General features: G+C 41.3%; 1 protein-coding gene across 1 annotated transcript in view; it reads left to right on the top strand.

Moving 5' to 3' along the window:
• The window catches only part of LOC137139499 (leucine-rich repeat-containing G-protein coupled receptor 6), a 34,040-nt gene that overhangs the window by 9,580 nt on the left and 5,705 nt on the right, over positions 1–18,755 (top strand). Inside the window, exons 2-13 of the mRNA XM_067526820.1 lie at positions 3,473–3,544; positions 9,538–9,609; positions 11,267–11,338; positions 13,813–14,028; positions 14,198–14,269; positions 16,073–16,141; positions 16,603–16,674; positions 16,852–16,923; positions 17,295–17,363; positions 17,796–17,867; positions 18,164–18,229; positions 18,347–18,418. Coding sequence (XP_067382921.1) covers positions 3,473–3,544; positions 9,538–9,609; positions 11,267–11,338; positions 13,813–14,028; positions 14,198–14,269; positions 16,073–16,141; positions 16,603–16,674; positions 16,852–16,923; positions 17,295–17,363; positions 17,796–17,867; positions 18,164–18,229; positions 18,347–18,418 — 996 coding nt within the window. The remainder of the gene's footprint in view (positions 1–3,472; positions 3,545–9,537; positions 9,610–11,266; positions 11,339–13,812; positions 14,029–14,197; positions 14,270–16,072; positions 16,142–16,602; positions 16,675–16,851; positions 16,924–17,294; positions 17,364–17,795; positions 17,868–18,163; positions 18,230–18,346; positions 18,419–18,755) is intronic.

Raw genomic sequence — 18,755 nt, 5'->3', positions numbered from 1 at the left:
CTTTATCAATCATGGCATAAAGTGGTCAAATATCATTGCTTTAGCTATCTTCCTGGGCCAAACGTTCCTGTCTTACATTCACATGCACATAAGAATGCACACTCTCACAGATTTAGAGAATGACGACTAAATGATCTATCAGAGCACATTTTGTGTCTACCAATCACGGTACAATAGAAGGACCAGGAATGGAAAATTTTCTATTTTTTTCCTCCTCCAATTTCTGCAATATTGGCCTCAATTTCACACATGCTACTGTGCTTAAACACACAAAATTACATGCATGCACATGAAAATCTAACTCCTCTCCAGGGAAAGAGAATGAGATCACTGGGGGCTTTTGTCAGTCATTCTGCAGATTCAGACCAAAGGGGAATAAAAAGAGGAATTAACAGGCACATTAGTGAGTGTATTTGTTGAGGGATGAGCATGGGTCTCCATGTCTGCCTCCCCTGATTATATTGCTGCTCAGGAGATGACAGGAGGAGATGGTCTGTGTCACTGTCAGTTGAGACATGTTTTCCTGCGAGCAATGTCAGGCTACTTTCTTGATTCTGCAATGGCCAAGACTAAGCTGGAGAGTTTCCCGCTGAATACTCACATGAACAATAAAAAAAGAAACCATATGAACTTCCTTTCTGTTCTTCACACACACACACACACACACAGACCCACACAGCAATCTGTTTCAATGCCTTGGCAGCATCCATGTATTATGTGGTAAAAGCATAACCAGCGACTGTACCCACCACATCTGCAGGCTCACTAGAAAACAATAGGGGTGTGAAAATGAGCGACAGGCATCTTACCACACACAATGTAACCTCCTTTAAATGGAAAAATAAAAAAAACTTTGTGCTACACACACACACACACACACACACACACACACACACACACACACTGACACACACACACACACACTTGCACTCTCTCTCACCCAGCTCACATACACTCAAACACATTAGAGATGCCTACAAACTGGGACACAGAAACCCCAATTCGTATTGTGAAACTCCCATACACTGCGGAGCCTGCAAACTCTTTAACCGCTCTTTCTCATTTCTTTTGCGGCCGTTTATTTGCGTTGAAAATATCTGCACGTCACAGCGCCAGCCGACACAATGCACATGTGGTAGTCATCAATCATAATTATCATGGTTTAAAAAAGCCACAGCTGTTATTTGATTTTAAAAACAAGCCATAGCACAGCGCCTTCCAACGATACGTCAAGTTGTCAGCGGAGGCCTTGGCCTGCACAACAGAAATGTCTCTCTCTTTCTCCGCCTTCCCAATGAGCTTGTTGGAGAGCACAGCCGAGCTGAGCTGCATTCAACCTTTCCCCATGACTCACCAGTGTGTGTCTTTATTTTTAAACATTTTTTCTCTCCGTTGCTGCATGTTTATTCTGTCTGAATGAGCCTGCTGTTATGGACTTCACACAACGTTTGTTTATGATTTCTTTAATCAAGACCAGATAATCAGTGGGCGCATCCCCAGAAGCTGGGTGATGCATGTGGGTTGCTATGATTTAATGATCCCCTCTTGAATGTTCCAATAAATATTTTCTCTGTAGTATATTAGCACACAGACAATGTACAGGATTAAGGTGTGTATGTGTATTCTTTAGGAGGCCCTGTGTGGTGATTGTGTGCTTCCTGTGTCATATGTGATGTCACCCGTACTTGATTATGTTATTGTGTTTCCTTTTACTTGCTGTGCCATTTCCATGGCAATTTTGTTATCATTTATCTTTACTTCAGAATGTAATTAAGCAGTAGTGCATTGCACTTGCTTTATTCATTCCCAAATCACCGTATGAAGACTGAGCAGATGCATTTGAAGCAAGCTACATGAAGACGCTGCATGAAATCACCACAACACGACAGAAAGAACCAGGGTTTGGGTTTACCACAAGGACAAAGTTACAAATGATATAATTGGTTGATTTTCTTAAATTTTCTAAATTATTTTGCCTGTAATTGAAATGTACCTGTATTGCATTGCCTAAATGACAATTATATGCAATTTGTAAAAGATTTTATATTGAGGTTTGCTATTTTATTATTTAATTTGAATTAATTTGCATAACCTTTAGTGAATTATCTTACACTTGCAGTATTTACTTTTGTTACCGTTGCCTTCCTGTCATTTGTTGGCCTTCTGCTTCTATATGGCACATCACCATCACCAGCTGTCAACATGCCATGCTTCTTTTCATGGTCACAATGAATATGTATGATGCCATCATTGTGCTCATATGTTTGCTAGCAGAACACTATAAAAAAATACAGACATGCTTGTCAAAACATGCAAATTTAAGTCAGTAATGTTGAAACTAATTAAATAAAAAGAAATATTTATGTCTACATTTTTCTGTTGCATTGAAAGTAATGTTATTACAGAATCTCTTGGTGCACTTTTTCACAGTTGCTAATTATAGCAGGCTCGCCAAAAACTCTCATTTGTGAACCAGAATGTTGCCGTGAAGTGTTTTTTCCACATCTCCCCTGAAGTGGAATATAGATCATGCCTGCGGATAGATCTATCCAGCTCCCCATCAGCTTGGCTGACTTGACAAACAAACAACCACTGTGTCAAAACTCCCAACTGCAAAGGGCTTCTGAGAGCACAGTTTACACTTGCTAGCACGGTGGTCTGGCTTTATGAGCAATGGTTAGTGTCATACACACACATGCACATATAAGCTTCACTCTAGAAAACCAATTCAAGACCCCAAGGGCTGTGAAAGCAAAGGAGGGATGACGTAACACCTCATTGCTTTCATAGTGTTTATCAAAGACATGACCTTACATGACACGGGCCACAAGGTTATACGTGTTTTCTTCCACAGGCTTAAAGATAAGTTGTCTCCACACTATCCTGAGTGTTAAAAAAATGGGTTACGTGTGCACTTATCCGAATGTCCCGCACCTCTCCCTCTTTGACCGCACGCAGCTGCGTCAACACTCAACCCTCAGCACACCCTGTCACGTCAGACTGTGTGTCAAAGAGGCAGAGAGAAATGGAGTGTATCTATGTTACAGCTCTGAACAAAGGCGGAAGTAGGTGGTCTCCTGAGAAACCTGGGGGAGAAAAAGAAATCTGAAAGGAGACAGGGAGGGAGAGAGAGAGATAGATATGGAGGGAGACTGTGGGGTCAGATCTATAAGAAGGTAGAGGGAGACATCTGGAAAAGAGAAAGAGTCACTGGGATGAGGAGGAAATTACAGCTGCCCAACAATGATTCATTGGGGAAAATTCTCTTCCGTATCTACATCTCCACCCATTTGTCCTCCAACCTCTCTACCTAACCCTCTGACCTCTCCGTGTCCTACTCCCTCTCTTGATGACTGATTGCTATTCGAAAAACACATTCTAAACATGAGTTATTTTACATGTCCTGAGCAGCATCAAAGAGTATATGTGTATTGATACTTTGGTACTGATGCGACCCATGTTCTCTCTTTAGGGATCTGAGTATGAACAACATCAGTGAAATCCAGCCCAGAGCTTTCCACCGGCTGCACCTGTTATCAGAACTGTGAGTACAAAATAATTCGACTCAATTAATAAACCTCCATCATCACAACTCACTCATGACTAGGAACAATAATTCCCCCAGCCAGTGATAAGCACAGACCCCAGTGATGGGGATTGATGACTCTGGCCTGCCTCTGATCTCTTCTACAAAGAAACTGCCTGCAGCAATATGCTATTAGACCCTGAGATGGCTGCAAAACAGAGGGAGGCAAAGGGAACCTGATATTCACTAAGAGAGTGAATATATGGTCCTTAAAGTGTTCAGAGAGCAGGTTGTGTGCTCAGCATCCAAGCTGTTGCTTTGTTGCTCTCCTTGACTTTGTTTCAGCTGGACAGCTGAGCAGGAGCAGTATACACAGACATAAGCTACTGCCAAGACAAACACACACTATAAGAGAACTTCAGGACAGGACTAGGAAAAATTAAGAGAGGAAAGATTTACATATTTTTTATACATACCATTAAATACAGTATGTATGATTTTGTGTCACTACAAATATTTTGATGTATATGACATTACACTAAATGATTTGAATGTTGTAACAGACTAAAATAAACAAGTATGATTTGAATAGAGGATGTCTTATCCTAAAAAAACAAACAAGACTAGGAATCAACCTTGATGCCAAATTTCTTGACTTCTATGCTGTGTGCTACAGACAGTTTTATTCCTCCACAAAGCAGAAAGTATTGATTTCATTCTCATAAAGCTGGTGAAAGAACACACGATGTAGCAACATCGTGAAACTTTCTGAACATGTTTTTGGTCGACCTTGCTGATATTCGATCACACCACTCAGCGGAATTCAGCTAAGATTTGGTTTGACAAAGGCTGCCCACAAATTTGCCCAAAGGGTGTGAATGTGTGTCTCAGTGTGTAGTAATTCATGGGGGCTTATGTGTGTATGTCAGCCTTCACCTGATTTTTTTCACCTCCGAATCTTGCAGCGCATGTGTGTGTTTCTGCGTTGGGTGTTTCAACAGACCGCTGTTTTCTTAGCTAATTCTTGCAGCTGCAGCCTGTGAGGCATGAACTAATGACAATGAAAGTAAAAGGTTAGCTGGATAACCATTCAGTTGACTTTGAGTCACAGTCAAAATGGGTTTGGAGAGAAGAACGAAGTTTAACAAGGAAGATTTGTGATACCTTGAACTTTTCAGAAATGAATTCAAGACTATGATAAATTTGTCATTTATTGAATTGCTGATCTGAACTTTTGCTGTCGTAAAAATGTTAAAGGTCAAATATTGCTGATGGTGTATTAATCCAAACCACACAGTGCATAGCGATGCTAAATGCTGAGTTTGACATTTGCCTGCACTGGAGAAAAGGAGATGGGGGTCTTGGATGCAGCTTCACCTGCAGTGTTTGTCCAGAGACTATCCTCCCAGTGTTTTACAACCCTGTCGATCCTGCTTCCTCTGTATCGCTCTCGTTTTCTGACATATTATGGAGACATTCTGTTGCTTTGTAACTCTTCCAAGGAGGATGTTCCTGCCCTAAAGCCAATTTTTATAGCCCGCTGACCATTTCTGGAGACACACTGAGTAAATGATGATGTTCCAAGAAGGGAGAAGCACATTTCTGACATCCACTCCTGCCTAAAAGGTTTCGAAAGATGAAGCATGGCAGGTTATGGTAAACACATTATAATTACAATAACTTATGGCGCTTAGAAAAACAAACGCAAGCTCTAAATACACACACAGTTGGTTTGAGAGTGAGAGCGTTTGATGTGGTTTTACAGCACTTGTTGGTAGCACAGGGAGAGGCAAGGGCCAGGCATGTTGTGACTGGTAGAATGATAAATTGTTTGATGTTGAGCTCAACCTCTCCTCCTGCACTCCCTCACTCTATCTCTCTCCTTTCCAATTCATTTCTGTAGCCCCCTACCTCTGTTTTACTGCAGGGAACTGCAAACCCCCTTTAACAGTTTTTCTCCTGTTTACTCTTTTTGGCACACTCCACATTCGTACGAAAAAATAAGATCTTCTTATGGCAAGATGTCCGGCTTCCATCCAGTTTTAGACTATGGGAAGGAGAAGGAGTAAAATCGTTTGATCCACAAATAGTAAGCTTCTGAAGCACTGATCATAAATGTACAATGTGTCATGATGCCTATTATCTCTTTGCTCAAGTCTGATCTTTGTATTATCAAAGTGCAAACATCTAGTACTTTTGAGCTTCACATAAAGTGAGAGAGCAGGTAGCAAATCAAACCAGGTTAAACCTCTTTCTGATTCACTATGGCATTAAATTTGATAATAAGACATAAGTGTAATCACCCGGCCCTCCAGCCCTTTCTCTAAGTTCTTAGTTCAAAATTGTATCCCATTGATCTCAGATCCCTCTCATTATTTAGAGCTTTAATCTGTGAATTGCCTCTATATTCAAAGACACTAATCTGCACGCAAATGCCAGTCAGACTGAGAATGAAGCAATACCACTAAGAAGCAGACTGTGTCTATGGATTAATGAGAGGGCAGCAATGCCCACGCTCAGGTACAGACTCTGGGACTAGTTACTTATCTACCAATTATAACATCTTTTTGGCAAACCCCTTATACCAAAGATTTTCTATATATTGGTTTAACTGCAACTTGGAACTAGCAGCAGGAAATATTAGGTAAAACTGTTCCCCTACAGAAGTAATTCTTGAAAAAATACATTAGAAGGCAAGAGTGCTTTCCGTCTATCATCAGTATCAAACTCCATGCTGTTGTATGTCCAGAGATCAAATTGCATACTGCTGTTTTCCTTTGATTCATCTTATAATCTGACGTTTGGGTTGATGCTCATCTTATCATTATCCGTATCCATCCCTCACTTCTTAAACACAGAGGTGAAATCACAACATTTAAAGTGGCCTGACAGGAAAAATAATCTCACTGGATTTTTTTTTCAAGCTTCCAGTCAGTGTTGGCCTCACTTCTCTTAACGCACAAAATTGGCATCTTAAATGCGTAGAACATTCTGTTAGCTCAAGTTCCCAGTTCAAGACTGAAACTCTAAGATCGTTTCTTAAGCAGTGTCTTCCAACACTGGATCATCCATCCAGCCCTGTGAGAGTGCACTCAGGTGCTCTCCCACTATCACACAAATGAAATCCAAATGTAAAAGGAGAGAAGTGGTGAGTGGAGGCCAGCACAGCCCTGCTTGTCTACACCTTGGTGATAAGATTGTCTGCTGATACGCCAGAAGTATGACGTGGGTGAGGGTTAAGGGGATACAAAATTGGCTGTTTGTGTGCACAACACAACTGGAACTATGTAAGCCAATTAAAACTTTTCATTATTGTGTTGCCAACAACCCAGATACTCTCTCTCTCACACACACACACACCTGTATTTTACACAAGTCGTTTCACAGGTAAACATCAGGTTAAGTGGTGGATCTAAATTTGAACAGAATGAGGGATAACACTCATTTGACAGACCAATGGTTAAAAAGACATGCATGCATATGTAGTTACAGACACACCATCACACGAACTGCCCTCTCTTTGATAAGACATGTTTATCCCCTTCGTTCATCATTGATCCCTATCAGCCGCCCCGGCGCTGCTGCCACTATGATGTCCTATCACTACCTCAGATGGTTTTCCCAAAATATCAAGCAGACTTTGCTTTGTATATGTCTTTAATCTGTATTTTTGTTTATTATTTTGAGGCAATGCGACTTGGTGATACATAGGCAAAACAGTAGCTTCAGAAAAACCTTTACTGATCAGCTCTGATAGCAGGGTGGTCTCACCTTTGTAACCAATGGCATCCTTCCCATTGTTCCCCGATACATTTGAACTACACTGGTTTTTGTTATTTTATCTATGAATCACTTCAATACAGCTGAATTATGCTGAGGTGGAATTTTTATCTTCGCAGTCCAGGGGCCAAGAAAAATTCAAACCATCCCCAAATCAAATTAAGAGAAAAAACAGTTGGAGCCATGGCTTGACAAGAGCAAGGCGCCTTTCATTAGAATGAGATTGATGTGGAATGACTAGGAGGCTAAGTGCGGAACATTCACTCATATGTTACACACACGTACACACACAAATACCCACACTGATATCATGGAAACAGTTGGTCAGTGGCAACTCCCTGTGTTCGGCTGATGTCTATCAGGAACGTCTGGACATTACTTTTTTTTTTCTGTTTCAATATCCATCTTCACTTTTGACATAATTATCCATTTGACAAATGAAGTTGGCATAAAAAAACATGATTCCACTCTAATGGTGTTTTGGCTCCAAAGGTGCAGCTAATAGAGAAAGGCTGCGCTCGAGTAGAGCACGCACATCTCTCCATGGTTTTAACTACAATGTTTGTTTTCTAAAACTCAAAATTTCTGGCCGTTCTCATCCTTTTTTTCTTTTTATTTTTGTGCTACCTATATCATCATGCATCTGTAACTAATCATTGTGTTTGCACAGGAACCAAAAGAAGGCACTTAGAGGACTTGACAGAAAGAGGTTTAGGTCTACTTTACTTTTTCAGCATGGCCTTCTTAAACAGCTACCTCTGAAAAAGCAGCTATTGAAAAGGTCCCCAGTGACCAGGTTGTGTAATCAGGCAAACCAAAATGGTATGGAAGTAGCAGATTTGTAGTCCTCTGAGGGACAACACACGGGCAGTGTACAGGTTTCACTCTCATTTATCTTGAAACAAGAATGCATATTTGAATTATGGAGTAAAAGTGCTGCAGTTACTAAAGATCAGCTCTGTCATCAGCATCTTTCATCTCTGTGAAATCTAAATTGAGACATCGTGTAGTGCAGAAGAAGTCTGTTTGAATGAGTTTTGACTGTGGTTTGAGAGGCATGACTAAATGGCACCACAATAGTTTGGATAACAATCAGCCTATTTTGTATGTTAGTGTGCTGATGTGGGAGTGCATCTACGTGTATGTGCGGGTGTGTGTGTTTGTGTTGATAAATATAACCTTCACAAGTGTTTTAAACTGGGCCGAGTGTGAGATTTGGCAGCACCAGGTGGGGTTGTGTGGTTAGCCACTGCAAAGCAATAAGACTGAGGTATGTTGATATGAATATCAGATGTCAGAAGGAGGTTGCTGGGAGCCCTCATCAATTACCTTCTGGATGTGGTGGTTTGGAGAGGCAGATGGGGCTTTGTATCAATATTCCAATATCCTTGCACTAATGGAACAAATCAGCTAAAGGCAGGCTGCTTAGCATAAGACTGAAATGTCAGGCAAATGTCACCTGTAGAGCAACAGTGTTAGAAGGATACTGCCAGTGAGTAACTTTTAACTTGTGTGTGTGTGTTTAATAAAAGTGGGTGGTCTTGAGCTGTGAAGACCAAATCTGTGTTTAAACTGTGCTTCCAGCTCATGACCTTGAGAGTTACTCTATTGGACTGAATGTTATTTATTTGGACATCTTATACACACTCACAAATGACCATTAGGTGCTGTGTTTGATAAACAAACTGATTGGATTGCTTGTGTGAATGTGTGTGGTTTCTCTCCCTCTCTGTCCTCAAGGCCCCTCCGAATAGGCCCAATTTACCTCAAGGACATGGAAAATAGCACACTCATACACAGTGCACACATGAGCTCATGTGCACATATATAGTATACACCTTACTATATACATACACATGCAGTAAACACACTCACATGGGCAAAAGCAAATATACTTTTACGCCATCCTAACTGACCAAGTCTCAGACTCCTTTAGTTCAGTCTTTAGTCACTCATCGTAGCTCCCCGGATTGGCTAAGATTTCAGGATACACTTTGGGCCAATAGCGACCACACTCAATGGAATAAAAGATTGTTATTTGCATACTGCCCTAACATTAACCCTGAAGCAGGAACTCAAAGATGAAGTCATATCACAGCCAATGCAAAAACATAGAATAAAACTAAAGGCAACAGTCTCCTATGAGACTTGTAAATTTTTTATGTATGCACTTATGTATCATTTTTCACATTTGTATTCTTTCACTTTTAATCTTTGTGTTTCTCTCCTAGGCGTATCTCAGGGAATCAGCTGAAGTATATCTCAGGCCACGTTCTCCAGGGCCTCTACAACCTCAAAGTTCTGTAAGTAACTTCATCTCTCTCCCACAGACTCTGGTGGTCACAGGTGGGTTGTTGCTCTCCAGCCTTTCGAGGAGAGGTTTGTGCTCCTGCCTTGAATAAAACACACAGGCCATGCATCATTAACTGCAGTTAAAGTTTATAGGCTGAGGTAGACCTGCCCTGCTTACAGCCCCTTCATTCCCAAACAAGTGCAGTTTCTTCGAACACAAGTATACACATACACACACACCTCCCAGTCACACCACCCACCCAGATTATAGCAAGTGACCAAGAAACGCATAAAAAATGCCATTTAAAGCTATTCTTTTAACACCCCATTTCTCAAAGCGTGTTCACATAGCCACCAGCTGTTAGTTCTGCTGTAAAGAATTAATAATGCAAAGCCACTATGAAAAGAACAGTACCTTCGGAGAAACGTTTGAAAAGCCTAGCCACAGAATATAAATTTAAATTGAGAATACAAACTATGGACACAAAAGTCCATCTTCTCACCGAGACCAAATGAGTGAACCAGACATGGATCCTGTGCTATTATGTCATTACTGCAAAAGGACACACATCTTGAATTCACACACGTCTGCAAGCAGTCATGCTTCACACTGTTACATCCGAGGGAGCTGTGGACAGTCTTTTTGACCTCAGAGCAGCTGAACTGTAGGTTTCCTTCCTTAATATATTAGTCAAAGTCAGGCTGTGTCGAACACAAATTGACCGCTGGCCTTATGTAGAATAACCACAAGGTCCCTGCTGACTCTCATGCACATGTGTATATATGCGCACGCACACGCACACACACACGCACAGGCACACACACGCACACACACACACACACACACACACACACACACACACACACACACACACACACACACCAGAGTGGAGTACAGTGAAGCTCCCTGTATAGGATTTTTTTTAAACAGTGATGTACATTATTTATTATAGTATCATCACCCAATTGGAAATGTTCCTCTAATCATCTAAACTTGAGCAGCCGTTTTGTTTTGCCATCAATGTATCTTACACAATGGACAATTCTGAAATACACTACACTAGAAAAGCTGGTGGCAAACTGAATTTTATAAACATCCAGATTCATTTTTGTCTCATTCAAATCTAGAGAGGCATCAAAATTATTTTGAACATCTTGTTGTTGACACAAGGCCATACACTAACAGACTACTATGGTATTATGATGCCATGATAAATGCATGGCAGCGATGCTTGACACAGCTGAGACAATACACCTCATATGCTAGCGTCAGATGACTGGTCAACATAAAAAGCAGAAGAAACAGAGAGAGAAAGAGAGAGAGAGAGCACTATTGTTTGCTTCCCACTTCCTCTTTGCTTTTTGCTTCATTCTTCTTAGAATGACATCAGCAGCCCACCCAAGGAGATTCTCTTTTTCTTTTCCTCTACTCTTCATTCTCTGTTTCTCCTCAAGCTTTCACTGGCCCTCTCCTACTTGTGTCAGATTTTCCTCACTGGAATTATTAGTGCTGTCTGATGTGCCCTTACACACACACACACACACACACACACACACACACACACACACACACACACACACACACACACACAACTCATCACACACACACTCAATTCATCACCTATAAATATATTAACTACAACTAAACTATCAGAATGTGCATTTCAGGATGCTACAGAACAACCAACTGGAGAGACTCCCTGATGATGCTCCATGGGACCTACCCAACCTCCTGTCCTTGTGAGTCTCCCTTTCTCTTTCACACCAACACACACACACACACACACACACACACACAATAATTATACTACTCTACCTCATCAAGCAGAGAAGGAAAGATCCTCAGGGCACTCAATCACACAACCGCAATTCAGGTATAAAATACCACTGACATATTACTAACCATAACCCAAAACCAGCTGCGGTAATTCTGCATTCAGTACTGTACCTCCTTACGATAGGACTCGCAAGCTAACTGTTTAGTGAAGTTCATGGTAGCATCTGGAAGCCATGAGGGAAACAGCAGACACTGCAGGCCAGGGAGAGCATCTCCAATGAGCTGTGAAACAACCCCATTTTCCATCAATTCCCCTTTTTCCTCCTCCATTCTTCTCCCACCACCCACACTGCTATCCCCCTGGCTAATGAGAGTGTTTGGTGGCCTAATTGTCTCATCTGTGGGGTCAATGCATGCATGTATATGTGTGTGTGTGTGTCAGAGGTGCATGCACATGTAGCTCCTCTACCACCTACAATGTTTCCTCGTCTGGTATTAAGCAGGCCTGTTCTCCCTCAGTACAGACACCAAGCCCGCACACACTTTACTCACCAGCACACACATACTCTACTAGACTGGCAATATATTTCAGGCTGTCCTTGTGTGAGAGTGTGTATGTGCCTGATTTAACAAATTTCTGTCATGATGATGTCTCTGTCTGTCTTTAGTCTGTGTATGTGCACAAGCATGTGTGTGTGGTCCTCTCTTACTTCTTCAGACACAGAACATCTCAAGTATTGAAAAAACACACACACACACACACACACACACACACGCTACATACAGCCAGTGTATAAAGACGCACCTTGTCATTACAGTAATGATAAGCTCAGCAGGGAAAGATTACTGGAAAGGCTTTGGAGATTGAAGCTTGTCGGCGCCTCTCACTGACATTAAACACACCAGGTAACAAGAAAGAGAGACGGCAACTGTGTCGAAACAGGGTTTTAAATTGCTATAAATTTATAAAGGAAGGTTTCATCTAAAATAAATCATGACTAAAACTGAAAGAAAGTCGAGAAATTTGTATCACTGTTTGGAACAAAAATATTACAGTCCACATTGTGGGTGCTGTTGTTTAGGTTTGTGCTGTCATGAGCAGACAGACATGTCTGAGGTTCCAACCCACAGGTTAAGAAGCATAATCACCAATGAGTTCCACAAACCACATTAAATCATCATAACCCTATTTTTATAGGTTTGACTTGATGGCAGTTAAATGTGTTCCTCTTCTTGGCCATCTGGAGAATTAAACCAGAGGAAGCAGGTCCACAGATCTCCTGGATCATTTAAAAGAACTTTCACTTTCTGTCTCTCTTTCTCTCTCCTGTAATTGTACCTCAGACTTTGATGTGATGGACAGGAAATAGTTGCTGCTTTATTGCCTTCCTTGAAACATTCCTGGTTCTGTCTGGACCTTCGAGAGACCTGGCAGGTCCACCCGAAGGAGCAATTACTAATTCGCCCTGGAGAACAAACCAGAAAGTTCCGTAGCTTTTGAGCTCTAGTGCGAGAATCAAAGAAGTTCAGGGGAAAATTGATAAGGGAGGATGTTGGAAGGATGAACAAGGAAAAAAGAGTGAGATGCAAAATGGGTTTGCAGTGGCTGGGAGTGCATCAATGAAGATGTCTCAGACAAAATGTTAGTGTGAGTGGAGCCGGAGAGAGGAAAAAGAGATCAATGAAGGAAGGTCAAAAAAAAAAGGAGGAAACAGGAGGAAGTGGCCTCAGCTTGTCAGCTCTGCCCCGAGGGCATCATTTATCACTGTGGACAGTGTGTTTGGATGTGTGCATTTACATGGCATGTGTGTGTCGCAGCCCACTGTGGCCTACTGGTTAAAAATATGAAGGAAAGGTGGGACAAAGGTATGTTAGGATTCTGTGATTAAAGATGTGAAAAAGAATATGTGAGAATGTGTATGTTTCCGCTGTCATAAATTAGAAGGGACTGGTTCTGGGAGTTTGAAATACTGTATAAGGAAAGACATCGACTCAAATGGAAAGAGCAAAAGACGGGGAACAACTGAAGATGAATCTTTAAATGTTTTTTGTTACTAGCTTTCCCTTTTCTCTAGTCACAGAAGGGTTTGCGAAATAAATTGAATGAGCTGCACTCACCTCCATCATTTCTGCAAGTCTACGTCTGTTTCCTCATCTTATGTTTCATACATGTCTGTGCTAGTGAAGCTAGACATGGCTTACTTAGCACTGGAATAAATCATAATGAGGAAGTCTTAATAAGGTGCTGCAAAGATGAAAAAAGGAGAATAAAGAATGCATAATTCTCTTAATAACCTTCGTGTAAGCCAAGTGCTTCAATGCCACAACACACAACCACTAATGCATGCACAAGCATGGATGCACATGCACATAAGCAAACAAACTGTACTCAGACTTGGTGATTATCTCACTAAGCTCAGTTCCTCTTACCCTGCAGGCGTCTTGATGCTAACCTATTATCTGAGGTTCCTGCTGGGGCCTTTAGAGGAGTTCGCTCTCTAAGACACCTATGGTTGGACGACAACTCCCTAAAAAAGATTCCAGTGACAGCCTTGGACTCCCTGTCCTCCCTACAGGCCATGACGCTAGCTCTCAACAAGATCACACACATCCCAGACTATGCATTCACCAACCTCTCTGCCCTTGTTGTACTGTAAGTTACACCTTGATTTGTGACACCTTGTTTTTTTAAGACTCTCCTAAGTATAGATTTCTTAACTTTCCAGAGAAATTATTAGTTGCAGAGATGACTGTGGTGTGGAAATATTTTAGAGAAAGTAATTTCTTATTCTTTAAAAAAATATTTGGTTCCTTCTTTCTAGGCACCTCCATAACAACCAGATCCAGAGCATGGGTGCCCGATGTTTTGAAGGCCTACACAGTTTGGAGACACTGTAAGTACTGTATCTTACTCTCACATACACACACACGCACCTTTAAGTGATTTCATTTCATAGGTCCAAACGAGTACCTCCTTTGTTTCCCTAAACACTAAAGCAGGCTTTGTGATGACTAAATACCAGCAAGTATCAACATTCATTTGGTATGGTAGTGTTTACAACAACCACATCGCCTTAGAATGACCCTTAGATATGTGAATAACTCTCTGACATAAAATCTCAGAAAGGAAATAACAACAGAACTATCAATTTACTCACATGTGCGTCTCACTACAGCCCTGTACTTTTGTGCATGAAATGTGTTTGGTGTTACTTGGAACACCTGAAATTAATGTGGTTTTATAAATCAGTTGTACCAAGTGTGCCAAAAATGATGAAGTTTATTGCTAAATCATAAAGTCATAATGATTAATGTCCTGGTAATTTCAGCAGGTGCTTGAACTTTTCTCAAAACCACAACCAACACACTGAATGACATGAATGTGAAGATGAAAAGTTCCTATTTGATTACCTTGAAGCAACATTAACAGATTCCTCAGACTTTTTTTTAAAGTAATTGCTTAGCAGTGCCGAGGTCAAAAATGGATCACTGTGGCTAATGGAGAATTGTTTAAGCATACGTGCACACAAGAATATGGAAACTGCAAAAATGGACAGTCTTATGAAAGAGGTAGAGAAAGAGGGCGAGAAAGATTGAGACACTGTGTCTCTTGTGAAATTCATGGTGGTCTGATGAAAATAGTGTCTGGCATGCTGCTTAACAACCTGTTGAAGTATTAAAAAATATGTGTTTCTTTTTATGAGCATGTGTGTGGGCACATGCATGTGTATGCAGATAAGCAAGTGTTGTACGTCTGCCTGTGCACTCATCCGCATATGGCCAATTTAACACTTAAACCTAAAATCCATTATCCACATCGGGAAATGTGAGGGAACAGTTTGTAAGTCATGGTTAAGTTGATGAAGGGAAATGAGAGAATGAGAAAAAGAGGATTGGAGTTCTCTGTACCAGAATAGTATGTGTTAAAGTGTTTGGGGCCATCAGCAGCAGGGAGAGACAGATGATTCAGTGGGATAAGATGACAGGTGTCATTGACGCGGGGACTGCACTGGTATGAGGGGTTAATCTCTCACAGCGGCCTCACTTATGAGAAATACGAGAGACCATCTGCATCACCACAACTCTCCCCAACCCCTAGTGTGTATTATAAAATCATTACTACGAGGAGCCATCCAGAGGACTGCTGGAAAATGCAACAGCAAATGCAAACAAGACAGGGCCTACTCAGATAGGCAAACATTTCACAACCACTGCTCAGAAACACATACCTGGAAGTACCTTAATCAAAGGGACTTTTTTAAACGTAAAAAAACAAAAACCTAAGACATGTCCAGTTAAATGCAACTTCTTTCTTTTGGATTTCTTTTGACTTGAATGGCTGAGAATGTTTGAAGACACATACATGCAAACATGTCAAAAGTCACTTTTAAGCTGTCTGTGTATGAGCTGTTTCAACTTTAGCAATGTTTGTTTTGATACAGTGTTTCCCTGGAAACTAATATTAAAGTCTGAGCAGCAGAGGTCAAGGGTCACATTCAAATGTTGCACTGTACAGCTGTCAGTCTCAGAGTGGGGAAAAAAAAGGTTATGCATACATGTGCAAGCACACATAATATCTCACACATGAAAATGTGTGAATTATGATTCTGATTGCATGGATTTAAAACCTCCATCAAGCCTTGTAATAACTGTTTCAAGATAATGTTTAATGATGACTGTTTATCTTACTCTCTCAGGGATTTAAACTACAATGATTTGCAGGAGTTCCCTGTGGCCATTAGGACACTGAGTAAGCTTCAGGAACTGTGAGTACACACATGCACACACATACACGAAAACACACCTGCCCAGCATGACTATCGTGGTTGCGTTATCCCAAGTAATCCCGTTAAGTGATTTTAATGTGGCACTCGGATACAATCTCCCTCGCCCTAAGCAGGTGCTGGCTACACACCCACGCACCGGCTTGCGGCGCGTACACACAGACAAGCACACACTTATACACAAACCATGTTTTCCCTCAGCTTCAGCAGATGTTCTGCAGGGCGCGTATGTGTCACAGATACAGCCTATGTGTGCGTGTTTACATCTCATGTATCCAAAAATTTGTTTCAGCTACGCAATGGCAGGTGCAACATGAGGACATAGGACTTGCCTGCCTCTTGCTCACACACATACTTTTGCCCCATCAAACACACACACACACACTAAATCAGAAACATATTATTTAGCCTTTCTGATTAATAGTATGTTTTTATATTTGTAGGGGCTTCCATAACAACAATATCAAAGCCATCCCTGAGAGGGCCTTTGTGGGGAACCCTCTGCTCCAAACCATGTGAGCCTGATGCTTATCCGTAATGCTATGTTTATCTAATATGTGCCCATATTAGATTAACACATAACCATTTCATTTCAGCATCATCACACAACTTACTCCCCAAAACAAATTAATTTGAACATGTATGATGGAGTTGAACATGTGCTAAGCAACTTGTCTCTCTATTTCTTGCAGTCATTTCTATGAGAACCCCATCCAGTTTGTGGGAAAATCCGCTTTCCAGTTCTTACCTAAGTTGCACACACTGTAAGTATGCTGTCAGTGGAAACCATTCCAGTGAGTTAGCCCCAACACTGCTTAAATCATCTGCTGTCCCTTGCCATGAGAGATAAGTGGACATGTGTAATGGACTACTGAATGATGTTGTGTTAGCGTATTGCTGTGCTGTGTACTGATGTGGTAAGAGAGTGTGTTGTAAGAACATGTTGAATGGTGTGACTTATGATGTCTAGTAAAACAGCCAAAACAGCCTGTGTTGATGTTGGACTTAAAGTTTGATGGCTGAAATGAGCTGTTAGACGAGGTGTGTGTGTGTGTGTTGGTGTGTGAGACAGAGAAAAAGAGAGAGAGAAAGAGAGAGACTTTTCCAACATTTCTTTCTCCCTGTTCAATTGCAGTTCCCTTAATGGAGCAACCCAGATTCAAGAGTTTCCTGATCTGAAAGGAACCACCAGCCTAGAAATTTTGTGAGTGTCTCCTTCATCCCACCACACCACACAAACACATAGCAATATTTCATCCATAAGGCTTCATCATGAAGAACAACAAGGACTGTAACAAGGCACTGATAATGGGGGCAGAGGTAAAGTACGATCCCCACAGTAAGAATGAGAGAAAAAAGGCACACAAGAAGAATGAGAGGGACACACACACAAAAAGCCAGGAGAAAGGATTATATGTGTACATTATGTGTACTTTAGGATTCTAGGGGAGATGGAGAAAGAACAGGAGACACAAATAAAGCATAGGGAGGGGTGGGCTAGTTATGCCAGCTAGTGATACATTTGGCGAACCTACACAGCTCCCTGTCTGACAAAGTTAGACTCACAGGACCGGAGGATCCTTTCGCTTGCTTGCACTTCAACAATGATCACAGGGTTTTTTTTTTTTCTGCATAGGACGCTGACTCGGGCTGGTCTCTCAGCTCTCCCTCTGGATCTATGTGACCAGCTGCCTCGCCTCAGAGTGCTGTGAGTACATGTACACACATGGGGGGGGGGGGGGGGGGGGGTACAAAAGAGGTACAAAACTGATACACAAAACCCAACTGTGGAGAGTTGTGCCCCCAAGCAACGATTTGTACAATCACTTCATCATGAAATCTAATACCCCCCACAAAATTATTGTCTTGCTATATTGCCATGCCCACAGAGCTGACTGTTCAACGTAATCCTGTCACCCCCATAATATTCCCACGTTATAAATCCACATCTGGTCACTGTATGTTTATGTGTGCTTAGTGTGTATGCTTTGTGTATTGTTGTAGTGAGTTGTCTTACAACCAGATAGAGGATCTGCCCAGTTTTTACCACTGCACAGAACTGCAAGAGATGTGAGTAGCACAGCCCCTAGTAGAATTGCACACGCACAAAAACATACACATGTGCATCGAAATTTGTTGTTTCCCTGCACATTTTTCATTGTACTTTTGTATTTTGCACTTAACAAGAGGTCTACAGCATAACCAAATAAGGAGGGTAGAGTCTAACACCTTCCAGCAGCTCACCTCTCTAAGAACACTGTAAGTCAAACCTTTGTAACTACATTTTCTTTAACATTGCATGAATTATGTTTTTTGAAACGCACCGTCTAAATCAGTGGTTCCCAACATTGAGGAGTGGGCAGGGGGAGTCATTACCCACCCAAGGGGTCCCAATGTACATTTGAGGTTTAATCGGTTGATCAAATGAATAGGAGATAAGAAAAACAAATGACGCTGCTATCCTGCTACACAAAATTGTGTATATCCAGTTAAATGTTCCTCAATTTTGTTTTCATATGAATTACTAGATAATTTTAAATGGCCACTTATATAGAGCTTTTTATCCAATTATTACAATGTTGCTTCTCATTCACCT

The sequence above is a fragment of the Channa argus genome, chromosome 13 (assembly GCF_033026475.1).
Source record: "Channa argus isolate prfri chromosome 13, Channa argus male v1.0, whole genome shotgun sequence".
In the NCBI taxonomy this organism is placed as follows: Eukaryota; Metazoa; Chordata; class Actinopteri; order Anabantiformes; family Channidae; genus Channa; species Channa argus.
This window is presented reverse-complemented; position numbering and strand designations above follow the sequence as displayed.